The following is a 17558-nucleotide window of genomic DNA, read 5'->3' as shown; positions in this document are numbered from 1 at the left end:
CGTGTGCTGGGCCCGGTCTGCTGAGATCCTGCCAACCCCGATCATGTCTCGGATCAATGCGTTCGATGGCATCATCGGCAGAGCATACTCGCTAACATGAGGGATGTTGGGGAGCCGATTCTTGATGTAGATTTTCCTCCAGTAATGGATAAACCGTCTGACAAGCCGCGTTTGGAGATGGGGTGTTTGTAGATATGACCGATATTTCATTCCGTGTTGTGTTGCTCACGATACGTCAGTTCAGGCTCCAAGAATATATTACAACAAACAATTACATGGAAGGGACCATGGGCCTCACTCATTCGTAAAACATTCAATTGATATGCATTATCTAGGGTTATAGTTTCTGTAAGAAATCTTGTACATATAGGGACCATATAAATACACCAATAAGCCCTCGCTCAAAGGACATTCACGTATGCAACTGAAGCAAAAGCTCCCAAGGCACTAAAGATGCCAAAACTAACAGTCAAACAATATCAAGAAAATCAAGCCTTAGCTTTAGGCTTGCGGGCTTTCCCTTTCTTCGGTTTCTCCTCCACGTCATCATCTGCAGCCTTCTGTTTGCCCTTCTTTCCTTTGCCGGCCGCAGCCTTCTTAGGCAAGCTGACATACTTATCCTTCTTCAGATCCAGTTCTTCCTCCTCGTCTTGTTCCTTCGACTCCTCCTCGACCACTTCCTCCTCGTCTGACTCATCAATCGCGTCTTCAATGTCTGGCTTCTCCTTGGGCGTTTTCTTCGGTGCCACGACGTTGCTGGCCTTCATGAATGGCAGAGGATGCGAGCGCTGGTTGTAGACACGTGTGAATGCAGCTTTGGTCTGGGTTTCCAGCTTGACGGTAGATTCATCCATTGGTCCAAGCCCAAGCTCAAGCAGGGCATCCCAGTCCTCGCGGGTCAGGAAGTAACTGTCCATGAAATCGATAACTTCCTCCACGCTATCTTTGCCCTCGTTCTGCAGCCGGCGGACGAGCTTCTCCCAGACCAACGGCATGTATTGTTGTCGGATCTCATCCCGATCGCCAGAAGAACGTAGCCGCATGTGGCCCTGAATTTCTTTAACATAACGTGACATTTTCCCTGAATCCCTGAATTAATAAAAACCGGCCCAAATCAGATAGAAAAGAAAAATCATACCTTGCTTGCTGTTCTGCCCCAGCCAGCTGGTAAACCCGGGGCGCTCCATCATGTTTCCGTAGGAGAAGCTAGCCGGACGAACGAAACTGAAGGCAGCATGCGTTGGCATTAAGCTCCATTGCTGCTGCGTGCCGTGGATCATTCTGTCAACAAGGTCGCCATCACTGATGCTAGAAGCTGCATTATCGGCAAGTTCAAGCATCTTCAGTTTCTGCTCCTTGCCATGATAATTGTTGGCCAATACTGGTCTCGTCTTCAGGTAGTTCTCCTGAAGCATAAGATAACTGAACTCGTGGTCGTTGAAATAGAGCTCAATCTTGTCGTTCAAGGTGGACTTTGAACTAGGGGAAAACATCTGAGCATTCAAGATTTTGCCAACAATATCCCACGGCTTCAAAATCACATGCTTCTCCCATGCTTTAGACATCTCCTTGCCCGTGTCATAGTCCAAGTTCTTTTGATCAAGTTTCACGGTCGAAAGCATGTTAATGACTTGACGGATATCGGCATGAGTACCTTCGATCAGACTATCCAAAACTGGTGGTGGGATCTTCAAGCCTTCTCTGAAGCAGATCGTAGACAACCTAGCTCTGATCTGGTCAGCTGTCGGGCGCCTGAAAGGAATCTCATACGTGACGTGGTCGAATGGCTTCATTTTCGGAAGCCTTCGCTCGTTACAAATGAGAATGAGAGGAATTTGCGTCTTCTTCGCAACGGCAGCCATGGCCCCGACACCACCTCGATCTCCGGCCGACATTCCATCCACCTCGTCCATGATTAGTACCATGTTCTTTTTCTCACTCTCGACCTTTTTGCCAGCGCCTGAGAAATACCCCTGGAGAGATGTAGTGTCCAGGACGCCAACCAGACCATTCTCCACAAGTTTCTTGCTTCTGGTGTCACTTGCGTTTGTCTCCATAACATCGTAACCTTCAAGCTTGGCCACCAGATGTGCCGCAGTAGTCTTACCAATTCCTGGGGGTCCATGGATCATGACAGAGCGATATTTACCAGAACCATCTTTTCCGGGACGGCTAAAGTTCGTTTTCGCATTCTTTCTCCAGTCACGGAGCCAGTTCTGGAGTTTCTCGACGGCCGCCTTATTGCCGCAAATCATGTTGATCGACGTCGGTGCGTATTTTGATGTCCACAGACGGTCGTCCACCTTCACGCCTTGAGAAACCACCGGACCTTGAGAGCTAGACGGACTAGGGGCAGCAGCTGCCATGGCCTTCTTTTTGCGCGACTCTTCTTGATCAATCTCAGCAGCCATGGCACGGATTTTCTCTTCGTCGGCTTTCCTCTTAGCCTCATGCTTCTCAGCCGCCTTTCCATCACCACCATTTGCAGGAAGTCGCCTGATCAGCTCGAATAGACCCTCTTCGTTGATCGTCTTCAGTTTGTGCTTTTGTATTGTCGCCAGTTTGCTAGGCCCGGCATCACTACCCAGAACCACGTAGCTTGTCTTCGAACTAGGTGCACCAGTGACCTTGCCGCCGTATTTCTTGACCAAATTTTGACCCTCTTCCCGACCTATCATCTCAAGGACACCGGTAAAAACGAAAGATAGTCCAGCAAGACAGTTTTCAGCGCCCTCTGGTAGTTCGGCAGATCCACCACCTGGAGGTGTTCTTGAGCGCTGAGCCTGGGCAGCGAAGTTGAATTTTTTCTTTTCATCACTCTTTGGAGGAGGCGAGGGAGGTTTGATCGTCGGAATACTGTCAAAGATATCTTGAATCTCTTTGCTCTCCGGCTGAGCTTGCTTGGTGGGAGATGCTTTTGGTTTCTTTGTCGATGGTGTCGGTGCTTTCTTCTTCTTCGCGCCATCCTGGTCTTCTTCGGCTTCATCGAGAGCTTCAGACTTCCGCTTGCGCCCCGGCCGTTCAGCGGCCGACTTCGAGGCTTTCGAAGAAGATTTCGGGATATCCTCCATGACCACGTCGTCATCCTCTTCAGCGCTGGGGGCTTTCTTTCCACGAGCTGTTTTGCCGGAGGCTGCTGTTGCCGGTCTCACAGCCAGCTCCTCGAGGTCACTATCATTATCGCTGTCGGCCTGCACATAGTCATCGTCGCCTTTGCCCGATTTTCCATATTCCGTTGCGAATATATCGTCACCGCCAAAACCTTCATTATCATCATCAATAGCCTTTTCTTTTTTTGTAGCTTCACGGGATGCGCGGTTCGCCGGTTTTATCGAGACTTCAACAACGGGGCTTTCTTTCGCTTTTTGGGGGCTTCCGGTTTTGCGATCGCTGGCCGGCGGCTCGTTGGTCGTTAGTGTAGTGGTAGGAGACTCATTGCTCGTCTTAGCGGACCGGCCTCTCTTCTTACTGGATGCGAAATAATCCGATGTCGATGTGGGTTCTCCTTTGGCCGGTTCGGGCTTTCTTCAATTACCAATGTCAGTCACCGCCAAAGAAGCTTGGAAGCATGCCGCACGACATACGGTTTAGTTGGAGCTTTGGCCTTTGGCGTAGGCGCCTTGGTCTCGACAACATCCTCGTCGTCACTGTCGTCCACAACCTTTCTGCTACCTATGTTTCCAGTTAGCTTAACCAACTAGTATTGGAGACCAGTTCAAACCATACGTTTTTTTCTCGTCGCAGTCGAGTCCTGAATCCAATCAATGTTAGCAATGTGATAGAGTATCCTCGAGAGAGGTATATCAACGCACCTCTCTTTTCGCCGGCGGTTTCGCAGGCGACGAGTCGGACCCTTGGCTCGGTTTGCCAAAGAAGCTTCTAATATCAGTAGGCATGGTGTTTCACTCCAATTAGAGCATGTCATACAGCTCCAATGTATATGCCAAAACTAATCAACAGAAAAAAAAAAAAACACCCAAAAACCAATTCCTTGAGCTCTCTCTTAAGGACACGGCAGAGTGACGCGCCTGCCTGGATTGGCGACGTGAAGGCAGCAGATTACATAAGAAACACGCGCATGGCCCGTGCATGGTATTATCACCGTTTTGGGAACGGGATCGGAGGTGCGGATATGCCGATAGCCCAGAAGTTCTTCAAGATCCATTATTGACCACGCTTTAGCTGATAGACACTTTGATATCGACAGACACAATGGGTCTGCATACGAAGATGTTTGGAGGGCCTCAACTGGCCTCGCTTCGGCCTACTGGTGAGGCTCGATAAGGTCCCCGTGAGGGGAAAAGTTTTCAAACACTGACACTCGAGACGGCAACAGGTCTTACAACACCGTTCACTGCGATTGCGTTCTCGCGATACTTCTCTACTACATCCCCCGCCCTCGATTGGCTTACGCCCAAGTTTGCGGAAAAGTCTAAGTCGCCAAAAGGTCGCCCGCATGTCGCTACAGGAGGTTCTACTCGGGGTACGACCGTTGTGTGGGGGGACTATGGATTGCGCATGAAAGACCACGACCGCAGAGTACCGGCTTCACACCTTAAGATCGCAGAAGAGACGATCAAGCGGAGACTACGTGGGATGGACTACAACCTGTACAAGCGTGTGAGCGCCAACATCGGTGTCTACACCAAGGGTAACGAGCAGCGTATGGGTAAGGGTAAAGGAAAGTTCGACTATTGGACGGCAAAGGTTCCCGTGAGCCGGGTTGTTTTTGAGCTTAGTGGGAAGATTCACGAGAAGGTTGCCAGGGAGGCATTCCGTTTGGCAGGCCACAAGTTGCCCGGTACGTCTTTCGTTATTGCAGTGGATTGAGTATGAAACTATTGGTACTAATACATGTTGATTGCAGGCCTCTGGGAATTTGTCAGGAAGGGTGACCCGCCTGTGGTTGGCCTGACGAAACTCGGAAACGGTGTCACTTTGGAAAGCCTCAAGCGGCCACGCAGAAACCCGCCTCTCGGTACAGAAGCTGAAACCACAGGACCCAAGTCGGTCACATCCAGTCCCTCTTCCTCCCAATAAATCTCCCTCATCCGCCGCTTCTATTCATGCCTCCGAATCACATGACCGTCCCGTTATCAAGCCCCAACGCCTGAACCAGGCCCATACCTCTGTTGACTTCGCGTTTTCGCCGCTACACTATCATTACCCTCTTGGGCTTGGTTCTCGGGCTTCAGATCTTTTGTAAACTATTGTCAGCTTCTGACATGTCTTCTTGTTCATGTATTGTTTTATACGCAAATTTCTTTGCCACGAGGAGTTCAATAAAAGGGAAATGAACACAATACAACATACCTTTATCCGTCTCACCCCGCAAACCACCTCCGGGTTCACCGGTTTCCAATTGACGAGCCATTTTCAAATCCTCGTCTTTATTTTCCGTAGATCCGAACGTAGTTCTCATTTGGCTTTTTGTGTGCTTCTCGCCGGCTTGGAGTTCCGGTTAGTTATTGTTCTCGGTGGTTACTGTAGCCATACCTACTACCTAGCTGGCCAGTTTGCTTTTCTGGGGGATCAACGAAGATATGCGTAGATTCATATCTGCAATTGTCAGATCCATTCAATGCAAGCCCCCTGAAAAAATTCGTAGATATGGAGATGGCATACTGGGTGTTCTCCCCACCGGGTTCAATGTCGAGGAGCTGCGGGTTGGACATTGTGGATTAAAGTATACAAATTCGAACGATTAGAAAGGATGTAAAGGAGTAAATTTCAATTGATGCTTAGAATATAGTGTGACCTTAACGCATGATAGTGATGCGCAGGTCTATATATGTCCGATTGCGCGGTATGACGTAGTTCATCCCCATGTTGTAACTTGATGTGTACCCCGTGCTTCCTATTGCACTTTATCCTTAGTATGATAGTCCTTAAGAATCCATTGTTATAGTCTACATGAGGCTTTGGCCATTGCCTCTTTAGTCTACATGAAATAGTGTACAACCTACTCTGTATAATGTTGGAAGAGACGACGAACGGAAACATGATGATCCAATTAGTATAATGATGCTCTCTTTCTTCAAATGCTAAGACACGATATTATACAATCATTATTCGTTATTTCTTGGCTTAGAAATCCATGCCCATGAGGTAACTATCCAGCTGTTAGCAAATGGCTTCCGGATGCCTCGATGGTGAGAAACAAACCTTTCATAGATGCGCATGAATTTGGCCACAAAGGCCTCGAGATGGAAGATGACTTTCTGTGCATCGTGTCAGAACAGCCTCTATTTATCGAGTTCGTAGAACTTACAGTGCCTTGCTTGATCCTATGTTCGTAAAAGGCAGACCACTTGATGACATCCGGCTTGAGGGCATCATCAACCTTGGTAACCAGCTTAAATGTCAACGTTTTGATGATAGTCGTAGGCGGTATGCAGTGGGTTAATAGGTCATATAACCGCGCGCGAACCTGCAACAGCCGAGCAGGTGATCGCTCCGCTAGGATCTCTTCGGCCGTCAACGAAATAAGAGCTTCCCAGTCTGGTGGCGGAATTGGCGTGCTGTCCGACACTTTCTCGCTTTGAGCATAGATCGCCTCGAACATAAGCAATGCCCGTCGAAGATTCCGCCCGCTCTCCCTTGCTATCCTCTTATTGAGCTCGGCTGCCTCAGTCCACCCCTCCTTCTTGCCCGCAAACTTCAGAACCGTGCAAATCTGCTCTTCGGTCGGCGCAGCAACCCTGACCAGCAGGGTACGGGAACGAATAGGAGCGATGATATTCGAGGTGCTGTTGGCCAGGAGGATCAACCGCATGTTGGGACTGTATTTCTCCATCGTCCGTCTCAGCGCCGCCTGCGCATCACGAGTCAAGTGATCCGCCTCGTTAATCACGACGACCTTGAACCGTTGCTTCGCGGAGAGATCGACCTGCTGCGTCTGCGCAACCTCCTTCAGCAATTCCTGGACCACGACCCGGTCATAGTTTCCGACATCTGAGGGGGTGATTTCAAGGTGGTAGATTGAGGATACGATGTTGAATTCAAGTTTTCGGTTGCTTGTGGTTTGGAAGACCCGTGCGTCGATCTTGATTTTCTCGACTCCAGGGCCGTAGAGTTCTTTGAGCGTCGCGATGATTCGGGTTTTCTTTCCGGCGCCGGATGGTCCGTATACGAGGAGATGGGGGAAGTCGCCGCTTTGTGCCTGTAATTTTGCCATGAGACTGTCAGCCGGTTCTTGCTGTGGATGAGCTTCGGTATGTCCTTACCAGAGACCTCAACCGGTCGGAAAGGTCATGGTGGTAAGAGAGAGAATCCAGGCTTCGCGGCCGCAGTTTGTCAACCAGTAAAGCCATGATGACACGATAATATGATTAAGCCTTGTTATTTAGTGTTCGCTCTTTTGTATATCGTTGTCGAGAGCACGTCTCAAACGGGTAGAATTGAGCTTGACGCGTCGTGACGCGCGCTTACATGAGTGGACCGTGCACGGCGCGCACTGATGAAGAGCCCTACAGACTACAGAGTAAATGCAGACTTTGAAGCAAATATTTCAACTATCAAAATGAAGAAAACATATGTGAATCTGAATTTAGTATTCTATTTGCAGAATGAAGCTACAGAACTCCCACAGTGATCATATCTCTTCCAACAAAGTAACCCAGCACGTATATCATGCCCTAAGTGGCCTGGCATGCTTACATTGAGGTTTATTACCTATTAATCTGGTCCGCAGTCATCAGACAGACGGATGGCTTGCATAGTGCTACGCAATACTTCATGGAATGGCTGAGATATTTACAATGCTATTCTTAGATTTCAATTCACCTTGCTATTTTGCACAGATTCGGAATACACCGAAGGTTCCGGGTTGGCAGACTCTCCATCAAATATAGCGTCAATATCTTCTAACATCCGTCCTGCTGTCTCAGGGAAGAGAATGTAGATCATGACAAACCAAACCACCAGACACGCAAGATACACCAAATAAAGCCTCCATCCAATCTGACCAAACGCAATTGGATTGACGTACTGATTGAAGAACGCCGCAGCGGCATTGGTAAATAATGTCACTGCGAGACCTTTGGAGCGAAGAGATAATGACATTATCTCGACTGGATAAGCGATGAATAACGGAGTATACGCTACATCGTAGGCAGCAAAAAAGAGAAACAGCATCGGGACGACGCCGACTCCTGCTGAGTGGAGATTGTGCTCTTCAAACAAGGCAGAGAGACAAGCGGCGAGAGCGAGACACAGAAGCATGGATGAGGTCGAAATGAGCCACAGACGACGTCGACCGAAGCGTTCACAGGTTAGAGCGCCTGCAGCAGCCCAGAGAGTGTTCCATACTTGAAGACCGAGATTGATGGCTGTTTGGTGCTGAGGGCTAAGAATGCCAACCGAGTTGAGGATTGGGGCGAGATAATACGAGATAATACCTGCGTTGTCTGTAAAAGTGGCTAAAATGAAGGGCAGTAGAAAACTTACCATTACCTGCCCATTCTGTCATGATTCCGATTAATATGCAAACGGTCAATCGTCGGAGATTCCCTTTGGTCTTGAAGAAAGATTTCCAACTTGATCGCGACATTTCCGACATTTCTCCGTGGATGGCCTTCGAGATGCCCTGGAATTGGGCATTGACGGCTTCATTTTGTTCATCTCCGTTTGCATGATATTTGATAAGGGTTGCTCGCGCCTCCTCTGACAGTCCAACGGCGATGTGCCACCTGGGACTTTCTGGCACAAGGCAGAGACCGAATAGTTGAACTATTGGTAGAATGGCCTGCATAAGACATGGAACTTTCAAGGACCAAGAATTTGACACGTGTAGCATGCCCAGTGTGACTGCAGCTGATAATATCGCCCCCCAGTACCACGCTGTTTGGTACATAGCTGTCAGCGCACCTCGATGGACCGGATGTGCAATCTCAGTGACCAAAGATGGTGCTGCAGACTGCATCAGTCCACCCCCAGCACCAAGCATGACTCGAGTTCCGAAGAGGACCCATGGATACGGACGGACGGTCTGCACAATTGCCGCGATAATCATGATGATACAGCCGATCCCGACATTCGGCTTCCGACCAAACTTGTCTGCCATGTATGAAGCTGGGATGAATGAACATATCCCGCCAAGGGCAATTCCGCCAGAAATGAGACCTATAACGGAGTCACCGGCATGGGCGATGTTCTTGGTGACTAGGAAATGTGTCAGAATCCCAATCTTGGCGCCAACAAAGCGTACGTTTTCGAAATTAGCGAACTTACATTCTGGGAGACTCAACAGGCCATTTATCAGGCTCATATTATAACCGTTGGCGGCCGAGGATGCGAGCATGAATATAATCCCACAATTCAGCTGCCAGAGGCCTTTATCCATCACTCGTTTTTCTGGCTCGTCATGACGTGACACATGATCACCCTTCTCTTTTTCTCTAGTATCATTGTCATTCTGAGTCATAATGCAATATCCGCATCTGACCTCTCAAAGAGATGTTCAGCCAGCATTGGAAACCCATGGCTCGGGTAAATTTATGTACAATGTCTCTGGTAGATGTACATGTTTCATTCAGGGATGAAGATACGTGCGACGTGAATCACACGCAAGCCACTCATTGCGCCGAAAAATCTGAATGCTTTGCCAAAGCAAGGGAGAATACAATCTTCGGTCTCGCTGAAGCCATTGTTAAAAAGTTATGAACAGCCCGTATCGAAAATAAACCGCCATATTAACGCTTGATACATTACCTGAGTCCAGTTTCTGAATTGGGTAAGGGTCTTTGAGAACCGATGGGCACTCGAGTATCTCTACATACATATGCCAACTCGTCATTGCATGCGGAAGGACATCAGACGAAAAAAAGTCCGAAGTATAGCCGACGGCAGGGCTACGATGGATCCTCTTCCCCGGAATGATACCCCGGAATATGCCACGTTTACCCGAGGTTCTTCCAGATGTATTTTTGGAAGTGCGTTAGTTATTTCCAAAGGACAACAATTGTGTTTCTGCCCCTACCTTCCTAATTGAACCGCACACACTTGCAAAAATGGCTGCTTCGTACGAACGATTCATCTGGAAACAGTCCAAACCAGGTCGCTGGGAGCGAGATGTCGATGAAGTGGAACAATTCTATACCTCGCTCGGCAAAGCATATGCCGGCAGTGGACGCACCTACTTTGCCATAACCGCCCATATCTCGTACACAGTCGTCATTGAAAAAAACATTGACCGACTCAGCACAGAGCAGCGAATTCAGGAAGCATTGAAGAAAGCATGGCTCCACCTGCGATATACCCACCCCACTATTGCTTCCTGGGTGGAATATGATCCCACAGCCAAGGAGTGCAAGAAGATTTATGAAGGCTTCCATGAGCGCAATGACCAAAATTCCTGGCTGGAAGATACCTTCCGGATCATTGCAGACAGCAAGAAGTATCGAACCGGCCAGGAATTTTCTAATGCAGATCCACCAGTTCCCAAGTTGCCGACGCTGTTCCTCGTCCAGCGTCCGATATCTTCAAACAACATCCAGGCGGACCTCGTTCTCCGGGCTCACCATGATATTATTGATGGCATCGGCACACTGCACTTTTGGGACCGTCTCTTTGACTACGCATCACAGGCCTATGATGAAGAAACCTGTTATCAGCTGCCACACTTCGGGGACGAATGGAAGAACCTGAGCCCACCGCTACGAGTCGCCGCAGCCATTCCAGAGACTCTCACCAGTGAACAGACCGCCAGGATCGAGCGTACCAAAGCTGTGAACTCAGCACTGCGAGAGAAAGTCGAAATTGCTACCGTGCCCTTGCAATCTGACGCGACTCTTCCTGGTAAACACCAACGTATAGCCCTCAAACTGGACAATGAGCAGACTCGGCGGCTGCTAGGGGCATGCAAGGCCCTTGGGGCGAGCGTGACGCACATCTATCACGCTGCTATTGCTGTGGCATTGCGAGATGCACAGAAGCGATCCAGTCAGGCTCGAAGCGTCCGCTATATCAACTATTCTCTAATCAACGAACGTGATCACTGCCTTCCACCCTACAGCACTCCCGCGCATGCCGTATCGACTTACCATTCCGTGTCTGGACAAAGTCTGGCTATCGACCTGGGAGTCCCGGCAGCTTCTGTCCCTCAAAGGGATCAACAACAACAAAAAGACGAATTCCGAGGCATCATACAGGAAATCAAAAACTTCTATACAGAAATACGCGACGACAAAGAGCATATCGCCCTAGCACCCGCCTATTGGACCCTAACAGCGCTCCCTTACGATCCAGTCCCAACGCCCGTTCCCAGTCCGAACCCTACACCGTCCGCATCAATCTCGAGCATGGGAGTCATAGACAAGATTATCCAGCCTCATCGGTCTGTCTTCGAGTTGGATGATCCGTGGGTCACCGGTGAAGAATTAGGAACGGGACTCGGCTTCTTTCTTGGGACGTTCAAGGGAGAATTGTCTTTTAGTGTGGCGTATAATGATGTTTGGCATAATTTGGAGGAGGCTAGAGGGTATTTGAATAGATGCCAGGAGATTATACTGGAGTGCGCGGGGATTGCGATGTAAATGCATGTCGATTTACAATTGAAGTTAGAGCAGAAGCCTTCCAAATTAGCTACAGATGGAATAGTCGATAACATCGCGGCTAAAAAGTTAAAGAAAAGCAACAGAAATACGAGATACGATATCCACATTGGCATAGGCAAAATACGAGCTCTTTCTCTTCACCCCAGATATTATCCCTGAATCCTTACTGCCGACATGCGCGACTGCATTGACTGCGGATCTATAATGCACACTGTTCGAACCGGGTGATTATATACACGAATTGACATCGGGTTCTTGACCGAATTCCTAGACACAATATGCACGGTGGAATGCAGCGCTTCTGTCGAGGAGTATCGTCAGAATGTCGCCGGAGCTTGTGCTAATGAAAGAAAGATATTCGGCCCGCCCATCGCAGTTGCAGATTTCTACTTTTTGGAATATAAGCTGCGATGTTTGAAAGACGGGTATGTGACCGTGTCGTGTGAGAATCTTCGTTAATATGTAATCCCAAACTAACGGGAACGGGACGACAACTACTGTTTCAACAAGATTCGAAACAAGACAACCAAAAACGCCTGTGATTATTGTGCTCTTAAGATGCTGCAAGTGGATTATGGCAACCCGAGCGATGAACAGGTATCGAGATAAGCATCTCTTACGTCCAGGTGTGGTGTTTCAACACTTCCCCTCGCCACGGCCGCTCCGGTGATTATCAGCAGGTATTTTGCTCATTCCATTATACTCAGTATAGATAGAAACCTAACAGTATAGTGCATTTGCATCCGCTACCCCGACCTATGCAAATGCGATTGGGGAAATACTGCCAGAAATTCGTACTCTCGGCCATTCATGAACTGAGCCAGAAAAGTTGCGGATCTGTCTCACCCGATTGTTATTCATATTTAGGATTGGCATGAATGATAGATGAGTGAAACTAGATAGAATGACGGATGTGAGCAAATGGCTGTAGGAAGCTGCCCATCAACAGACTATATTTAATGATGGGAAACTTATTATTGAGTTGTTAAAAAACAGTATCAAGGATACGGCTATGACAATAAGACATCCAACATCAATCAATGCTCACACAGATTGAAATTACCATTTTCAAAATCACTGTTGTGCTCAACAGCCGCAGCCCTCCTCTCTTCCATGAGCTCCAACCTATACTGCTTTGCCTCGTCCATGGTAATAGGAGCGACGTCCATTTCCCCATGAACCATGTTTCGCAATTCAGGTGGGAGCACTGTCAGGGATTCTTCAAGCGCAACCCTTCTCTCGGTCCACCAATCTTCTCTCTGTGGAAGAACGTTTGCCGAAGAGATGATGCGAAGATTCGGGTCAACCAGGAAGAAGGCAAGGATCTTACGGTGTCCGGGTTTCGATTTGTCTGCCAGTGAGAAAGGAGACACGCGGTGTTGGAGGATGTTGGGGAATGTTAATAGACGACCTTCGTGGGTCGACACACTGCCGAGATCTTGTGTGATGACGGTGCCGTTACGACTATCAACATCCGGAGGAAAACCGAAAATATGGTGCAGGAACGCGTGTTGGTCTTGAGGATACATGACTTCGTTCATATCTTCTTCGCAGGCGCGCTGGCGGAAAGAGAGAGTGCTTTCTGTGATATTTTCGCTGTCGTAGTAGTATAGGGCGGTTGCGCAAATATGCTCGTTCTACACATGTCAGCTAGGGTTCTTTAGACCAATAAAGTTATCACTTACCAACTGCCCTTCTACATGCCACGACCCTCCTTCGTATTCGGGCTTTTCCGGGGTAAGTTCAATGTTGGCCAGTTTCACAATAACTTGCAACCCCGTTTTGGAAAATTGCTCGCGTAAGTTGACCTTGCTATACGGACGGATCTCAGGCGGTTTAAATTCGCCTGGCTCAGGCTTCTTGATGGGCGTTGAGATTTCCCATTCCCAATGTCGATCCCAAAATACGTCGCTGTTCTTTTCCTCTTCGTTGGTGGGCCTAGGCTCAGGCTCCGGATGCTCTTCGAACTCGACATCGCGATAAGCAATTCGTTTGTAGTCAGATTCCACGCAGTTCAGTGTTGCATTCCAGAGTGGGATGGTTCTGGCAAGGATCTTCTCAATGACTTGGTATAGGCCCCGGTGCTTCTGAGGATGCAGGTTGTTGATATATGAGGCAATGCGACATCCATCATCTGAGGTAAGCTCAATATCACAGGGCAGCCATTGGAACTTGCGGCTGTAGCCTTCGTGACCCCTATGGTAACCCGAACGATCATAGAAGGCGCTGGGAAGGCGAGCTTGTTCCTTTGGTGGTACTGGAAGTAACTGGCCCTGTCCCACGGCGCTTAAACAGTCATCGAGTCGAATCACGTGGTCGGGAAGGATGCGAGTACGCCCATAGATGACAGGGAAGAGCGAAGGATGCACCAGATCAACGACCTTCTGATCTGACCCAGGATGGTAATCTTTCTCCTCTTCCGCAACATCCTCCAGCGGTCGAACCGCATTTTTCAATTCTTTCTGCATCTCGAACGGGATTGTATTGTCTGCCTTGACAACACCAGGATCAAAAGCAACGGTGTATCCTGTTTCACGAAAAATGCCGGCTTTCCACTGGAGCTCCTTGACAATCCAATCGACCATCTTAGGTGTGATATCCTTGCCACAGTTGAGAAGCTCATCGCGCCATTTTGAAGTGATTTCGTCGTCAAAAGCCTGCACGGATTAATGATCGACTTTCGAACCAAACTACCATATAGGCATACCTTTCGATCCCATTCAGGCTTTTCCGTAATAGAATGAACTGCCTGCATCATCAACAGGTCCCGATGAGTGTTTGACCGACTAGCGGGCATTAGTTCGGCAATCAGTAAGCAGGTCCTTGATCCTTACCCCACAGCACCTCCATCGAGATCATTGTAGTCCAGCGCATTGGGAAAGAGTTTAGGCGAGTCATAGCCCCTTCTCAAAGTGAAGTTCAAGGGTAATCTGAAGCCGGGGAGATCGAAACGAGATGCTTGAGAAGCCATGGTGGTGGTCGTTGAGAGGTTGGATAAGGGGGATTTAATTGGGTTTTATAGTACCGATTCACGTGGCTAGGCAGCCGGGTGCCTTCAGCTGCACCCACAATAACTCTATTTCGACCTACAAAGGTCTTGATCTACAGGTTACAGGTCGGATAGCATCATTCTAGAGGTATGGCCTGTGTACTCCTCGATCTAACGTACCCCACATGCGAATGTCTCACACGGGCGAATGTCACACGAAATCGCCCCGACGCGACTTTCGACTTCGACGACAAATATCACCACAACCAAGAATGCCTCAGAAACATGATAAAAATCAAGTAATATTGGCCCTTTAAGCTATGCAAAATGACAAAAAATCTAAGCGCCCGAGCCGCTGGCAAGATCTATCACGTGGATCATGAGAAGCTCAGTCGCCGCCGGCGTGGCATGCGATCAGGATGCAATATATCGGCCAATTCACGGAGGCTCACTGATCTAGGGGAAATAAAGAGTGTTAAACACATACTTGATCTAGATTCCAAAGGCTTTCCTCCTCAGTTGTCTGGTGTGGAAGATATGGCCAACCGACTACTCGCAACACGGGACGCGGGACGCGTTGTGGTAAACTGGGCTAACACTTTGTCAAACGGTACCCAGAGCTCGTTTAAATCGGAATTATGACTTTTAGTAAAATCTATGCAAGGACTCAGATGTTATTCGTCGTTAGTTTATGCTTATTCGAAGCATGATCGCGAAGTATGGCATCCAGGAAGCAGATATCTTAACTTCGAGGGAGCTGGATTTCAGATGGGAGTGATCTCGACTACAATGGTTGTTACAAGCTCGGAACAACATGGCAAAGCAAAAACAAAATAGCCTGGCAATCGCGAATGGGTCGTAGTGATCTAGGAATACATCCTTGCGAAAGGCATGACGAGGATGATGCATAAGATGGATTTTATGGAAACAGAGATTCAAGCAAACGAAGGCCTTTGCAAACACCAGAGGGTTAAAAAACATGTCTAAGGAAAGTAGGGTCGCTTTCCACACAGGAATCAGGAATTAGGGGGTCAAATGGAGATTGAGGTGCAACCAATGGAGGAAACACATTAGGGCTGGTCGGCGACCGCGGACCGAGACACGCGCGCGGCGCTGTGGCAATTGTGGAAAGGCCGGACACAATGCACGTTCCTGCCAGATAGTAATAGAGATGTCTGAAGAAAGCGATTCTGAATAGTTTTAATGGAATTTTAGGTGTATTGATGGAAATGTTGGGGTTAAAGTCGCGGCGGAGCGATTTCGTGTGACATTCGCATGTGGGATACGTTATTCACTTCCACTCGGTTCCTACACTCTACTTTCGCCCATACTCCACAGGTCAGCCAGCCTCAACGATCAATATCGGAATCGGGATAAGTCCACTTACCTCACAAACATCGTCTTCGTCTGTGTGTATTCCAGTAATCCCTCCTTGCCCAGCTCGGATCCCACTCCGCTATGACCCCAACCACGAAATGGCATCTGATTATCCAACATGGCACAGCAATTAATGCACACTGTTCCACTTGTAATGGCGCCCGCCACCCGCAACCCGGCTGCAGATTTTGCGTGAACACTGCGCCAGTTAATCCAAACGGGGTGTCATTGGCACGAGCCACGACCTCGTTTTCCTCCAAGAACCCAGAGATCACCACCACGGGACCGAAGATCTCCTCCTGATTGATTGCTACGCTGGGGCTGGGGTCTACAAAGATACTAGGCTGCATTTCAGTTGCCCTAGAGCAGGAGTCAGTAACTTGAAGTCATGAGAAGTGATGATACAGCAGTCCCACACTGCTGAACAGGCGATTCCCACCAGCGACCAAGGTGGCTTCCGCCTTGGCTTGCTCAATCATGCTCGCTACTCGTTGGTAGTGCGCCTGATCCACCAGAGGATACTCAGTCGCGTCGTCAAGAGGATTCCCCGCTACAGCGGAGATTTCCGCAGAAGCGGCCTTCATCCGAGAGATTATATCTTCCTTGACTTACTCGTGTATGTATACACGCGAGCTGGCAAAGCAGACCTGACCCGCCAGGTCAAGAATACTCCTGACACACCAACTGACCGTCTCGTCAAGATCAGCGTCTGGGAAGATAATGCTGGGACTCTTGCCACCCATCTCAAGGGAGACTCGCTTGAAATTGCTCCGTGAGGCTGCCTGGGCAATCTTGCATCCCGTGCCAACGCTGCCGGTGAAGGATATCTTGTTGATATCCATGTGGGATGCTAGCAGGCTTCCAGTAACGCCGTCGCCGGAGAGGAGATTCATCACGCCTGCCGGAATCCCAGCGGCGGCAGCAAGATTCCCAAGATACAGGGTGGACAGTGGAGACTTCTCGCTCGCCTTGAGAATTAGCGTGTTTCCAGCTGCGAGACATGGTGCCGCCTTCATCGTCATTCCCATGATCGGCGCATTGAATGCCGTGATACCCGCACAAACCCCAAGGGGCTCTCGTTGCACGATCTTCAGAAAGCCCTTGCTCACGGGAAACGATTCCCCACTAAGCTTTCCACACCACCCAACATAGTGTAGACTGTATCATTAGTACAATACCAAAACTGAGGCAATATAGAACAAACCTACATCGGAAGATCTCAACAGCTTGGGGCAGTTCGTATTCACGAAAGAGACACATGGGCTTGGCATTGCATAAAGCCTCGAGATGCGCGATTTCGAAAACATGCTCCTCAAGCAGGTCTGCACAGCGGAGCAGCGCTTTAGCGCGTTCGCCTGGGTCCAGTCGTGACCAAGCAGGGAACGCTGCTCAAGCGGCGCCCACAGCGGCATCCACATCGGCGGTATTGGCGACATAAACGGAGGCGATCTCTTCATTGTTCACGGTGCTGTGACAGGTGAGGCAAGTTGTGGAATTGGCGTCGACATACTAGATTTTGGTTAGAGTGATTCAGCTGTGGAGGGATTTTGCCCCGCACATACCTCCCCATTGATGAACAAGTGGGTTTCCAGAGTGGTCAATTGAGGCAGCCATATTGTATTCCGTATTTGTATTCA

The 17558-nt window shown here is 49.0% G+C and overlaps 9 protein-coding genes across 9 annotated transcripts; 2 read left to right on the top strand and 7 right to left on the bottom strand.

The window, feature by feature from the left end:
• Nucleotides 1–488: 488 nt before the first annotated feature.
• Nucleotides 489–3896, bottom strand: ACHE_40877S (replication factor C subunit 1; the record flags this gene model as incomplete). Its single annotated transcript, XM_043279125.1, has 5 exons — nucleotides 489–1081; nucleotides 1139–3525; nucleotides 3585–3672; nucleotides 3727–3751; nucleotides 3813–3896. The coding sequence occupies 5 exons, from the start codon at nucleotides 3894–3896 to the stop codon at nucleotides 489–491; spliced, it is 3177 nt and encodes a 1058-aa protein (XP_043136835.1).
• A 316-nt stretch (nucleotides 3897–4212) lies between these two features.
• On the top strand, nucleotides 4213–5040 carry MRPL16 (mitochondrial 54S ribosomal protein uL16m; the record flags this gene model as incomplete). The annotated part of the gene is made up of 3 exons (XM_043279124.1): nucleotides 4213–4270; nucleotides 4337–4801; nucleotides 4868–5040. The coding sequence occupies 3 exons, from the start codon at nucleotides 4213–4215 to the stop codon at nucleotides 5038–5040; spliced, it is 696 nt and encodes a 231-aa protein (XP_043136834.1).
• A 56-nt stretch (nucleotides 5041–5096) lies between these two features.
• ACHE_40875S (uncharacterized protein) lies at nucleotides 5097–5675 on the bottom strand (the record flags this gene model as incomplete). The annotated part of the gene is made up of 3 exons (XM_043279123.1): nucleotides 5097–5197; nucleotides 5314–5448; nucleotides 5501–5675. The coding sequence occupies 3 exons, from the start codon at nucleotides 5673–5675 to the stop codon at nucleotides 5097–5099; spliced, it is 411 nt and encodes a 136-aa protein (XP_043136833.1).
• A 412-nt stretch (nucleotides 5676–6087) lies between these two features.
• On the bottom strand, nucleotides 6088–7313 carry RFC5 (replication factor C subunit 5; the record flags this gene model as incomplete). The annotated part of the gene is made up of 4 exons (XM_043279122.1): nucleotides 6088–6112; nucleotides 6166–6221; nucleotides 6272–7162; nucleotides 7227–7313. 4 exons carry the CDS (start codon nucleotides 7311–7313, stop codon nucleotides 6088–6090), a joined length of 1059 nt encoding a protein of 352 aa, XP_043136832.1.
• Nucleotides 7314–7776: 463 nt separating this feature from the next.
• Nucleotides 7777–9424, bottom strand: ACHE_40873S (uncharacterized protein; the record flags this gene model as incomplete). The annotated part of the gene is made up of 3 exons (XM_043279121.1): nucleotides 7777–8399; nucleotides 8449–9162; nucleotides 9232–9424. The coding sequence occupies 3 exons, from the start codon at nucleotides 9422–9424 to the stop codon at nucleotides 7777–7779; spliced, it is 1530 nt and encodes a 509-aa protein (XP_043136831.1).
• A 586-nt stretch (nucleotides 9425–10010) lies between these two features.
• ACHE_40872A (uncharacterized protein) lies at nucleotides 10011–11534 on the top strand (the record flags this gene model as incomplete). The annotated part of the gene is made up of 1 exon (XM_043279119.1): nucleotides 10011–11534. The coding sequence occupies one exon, from the start codon at nucleotides 10011–10013 to the stop codon at nucleotides 11532–11534; it is 1524 nt and encodes a 507-aa protein (XP_043136830.1).
• A 1058-nt stretch (nucleotides 11535–12592) lies between these two features.
• On the bottom strand, nucleotides 12593–14526 carry ACHE_40871S (DUF4246 domain-containing protein; the record flags this gene model as incomplete). The annotated part of the gene is made up of 4 exons (XM_043279118.1): nucleotides 12593–13192; nucleotides 13241–14212; nucleotides 14263–14341; nucleotides 14390–14526. The coding sequence occupies 4 exons, from the start codon at nucleotides 14524–14526 to the stop codon at nucleotides 12593–12595; spliced, it is 1788 nt and encodes a 595-aa protein (XP_043136829.1).
• A 1525-nt stretch (nucleotides 14527–16051) lies between these two features.
• On the bottom strand, nucleotides 16052–16505 carry ACHE_40870S (uncharacterized protein; the record flags this gene model as incomplete). The annotated part of the gene is made up of 3 exons (XM_043279117.1): nucleotides 16052–16120; nucleotides 16164–16281; nucleotides 16327–16505. 3 exons carry the CDS (start codon nucleotides 16503–16505, stop codon nucleotides 16052–16054), a joined length of 366 nt encoding a protein of 121 aa, XP_043136828.1.
• Nucleotides 16506–16529: 24 nt separating this feature from the next.
• ACHE_40869S (uncharacterized protein) lies at nucleotides 16530–17378 on the bottom strand (the record flags this gene model as incomplete). The annotated part of the gene is made up of 3 exons (XM_043279116.1): nucleotides 16530–17079; nucleotides 17126–17243; nucleotides 17294–17378. The coding sequence occupies 3 exons, from the start codon at nucleotides 17376–17378 to the stop codon at nucleotides 16530–16532; spliced, it is 753 nt and encodes a 250-aa protein (XP_043136827.1).
• Nucleotides 17379–17558: the final 180 nt, after the last annotated feature.

Source organism: Aspergillus chevalieri, chromosome 4, assembly GCF_016861735.1.
Source record: "Aspergillus chevalieri M1 DNA, chromosome 4, nearly complete sequence".
NCBI classification, from domain to species: Eukaryota; Fungi; Ascomycota; class Eurotiomycetes; order Eurotiales; family Aspergillaceae; genus Aspergillus; species Aspergillus chevalieri.
The sequence above is the reverse complement of the archived record's forward strand: the minus strand, read 5'-3'. Positions and strand labels throughout refer to the sequence as shown.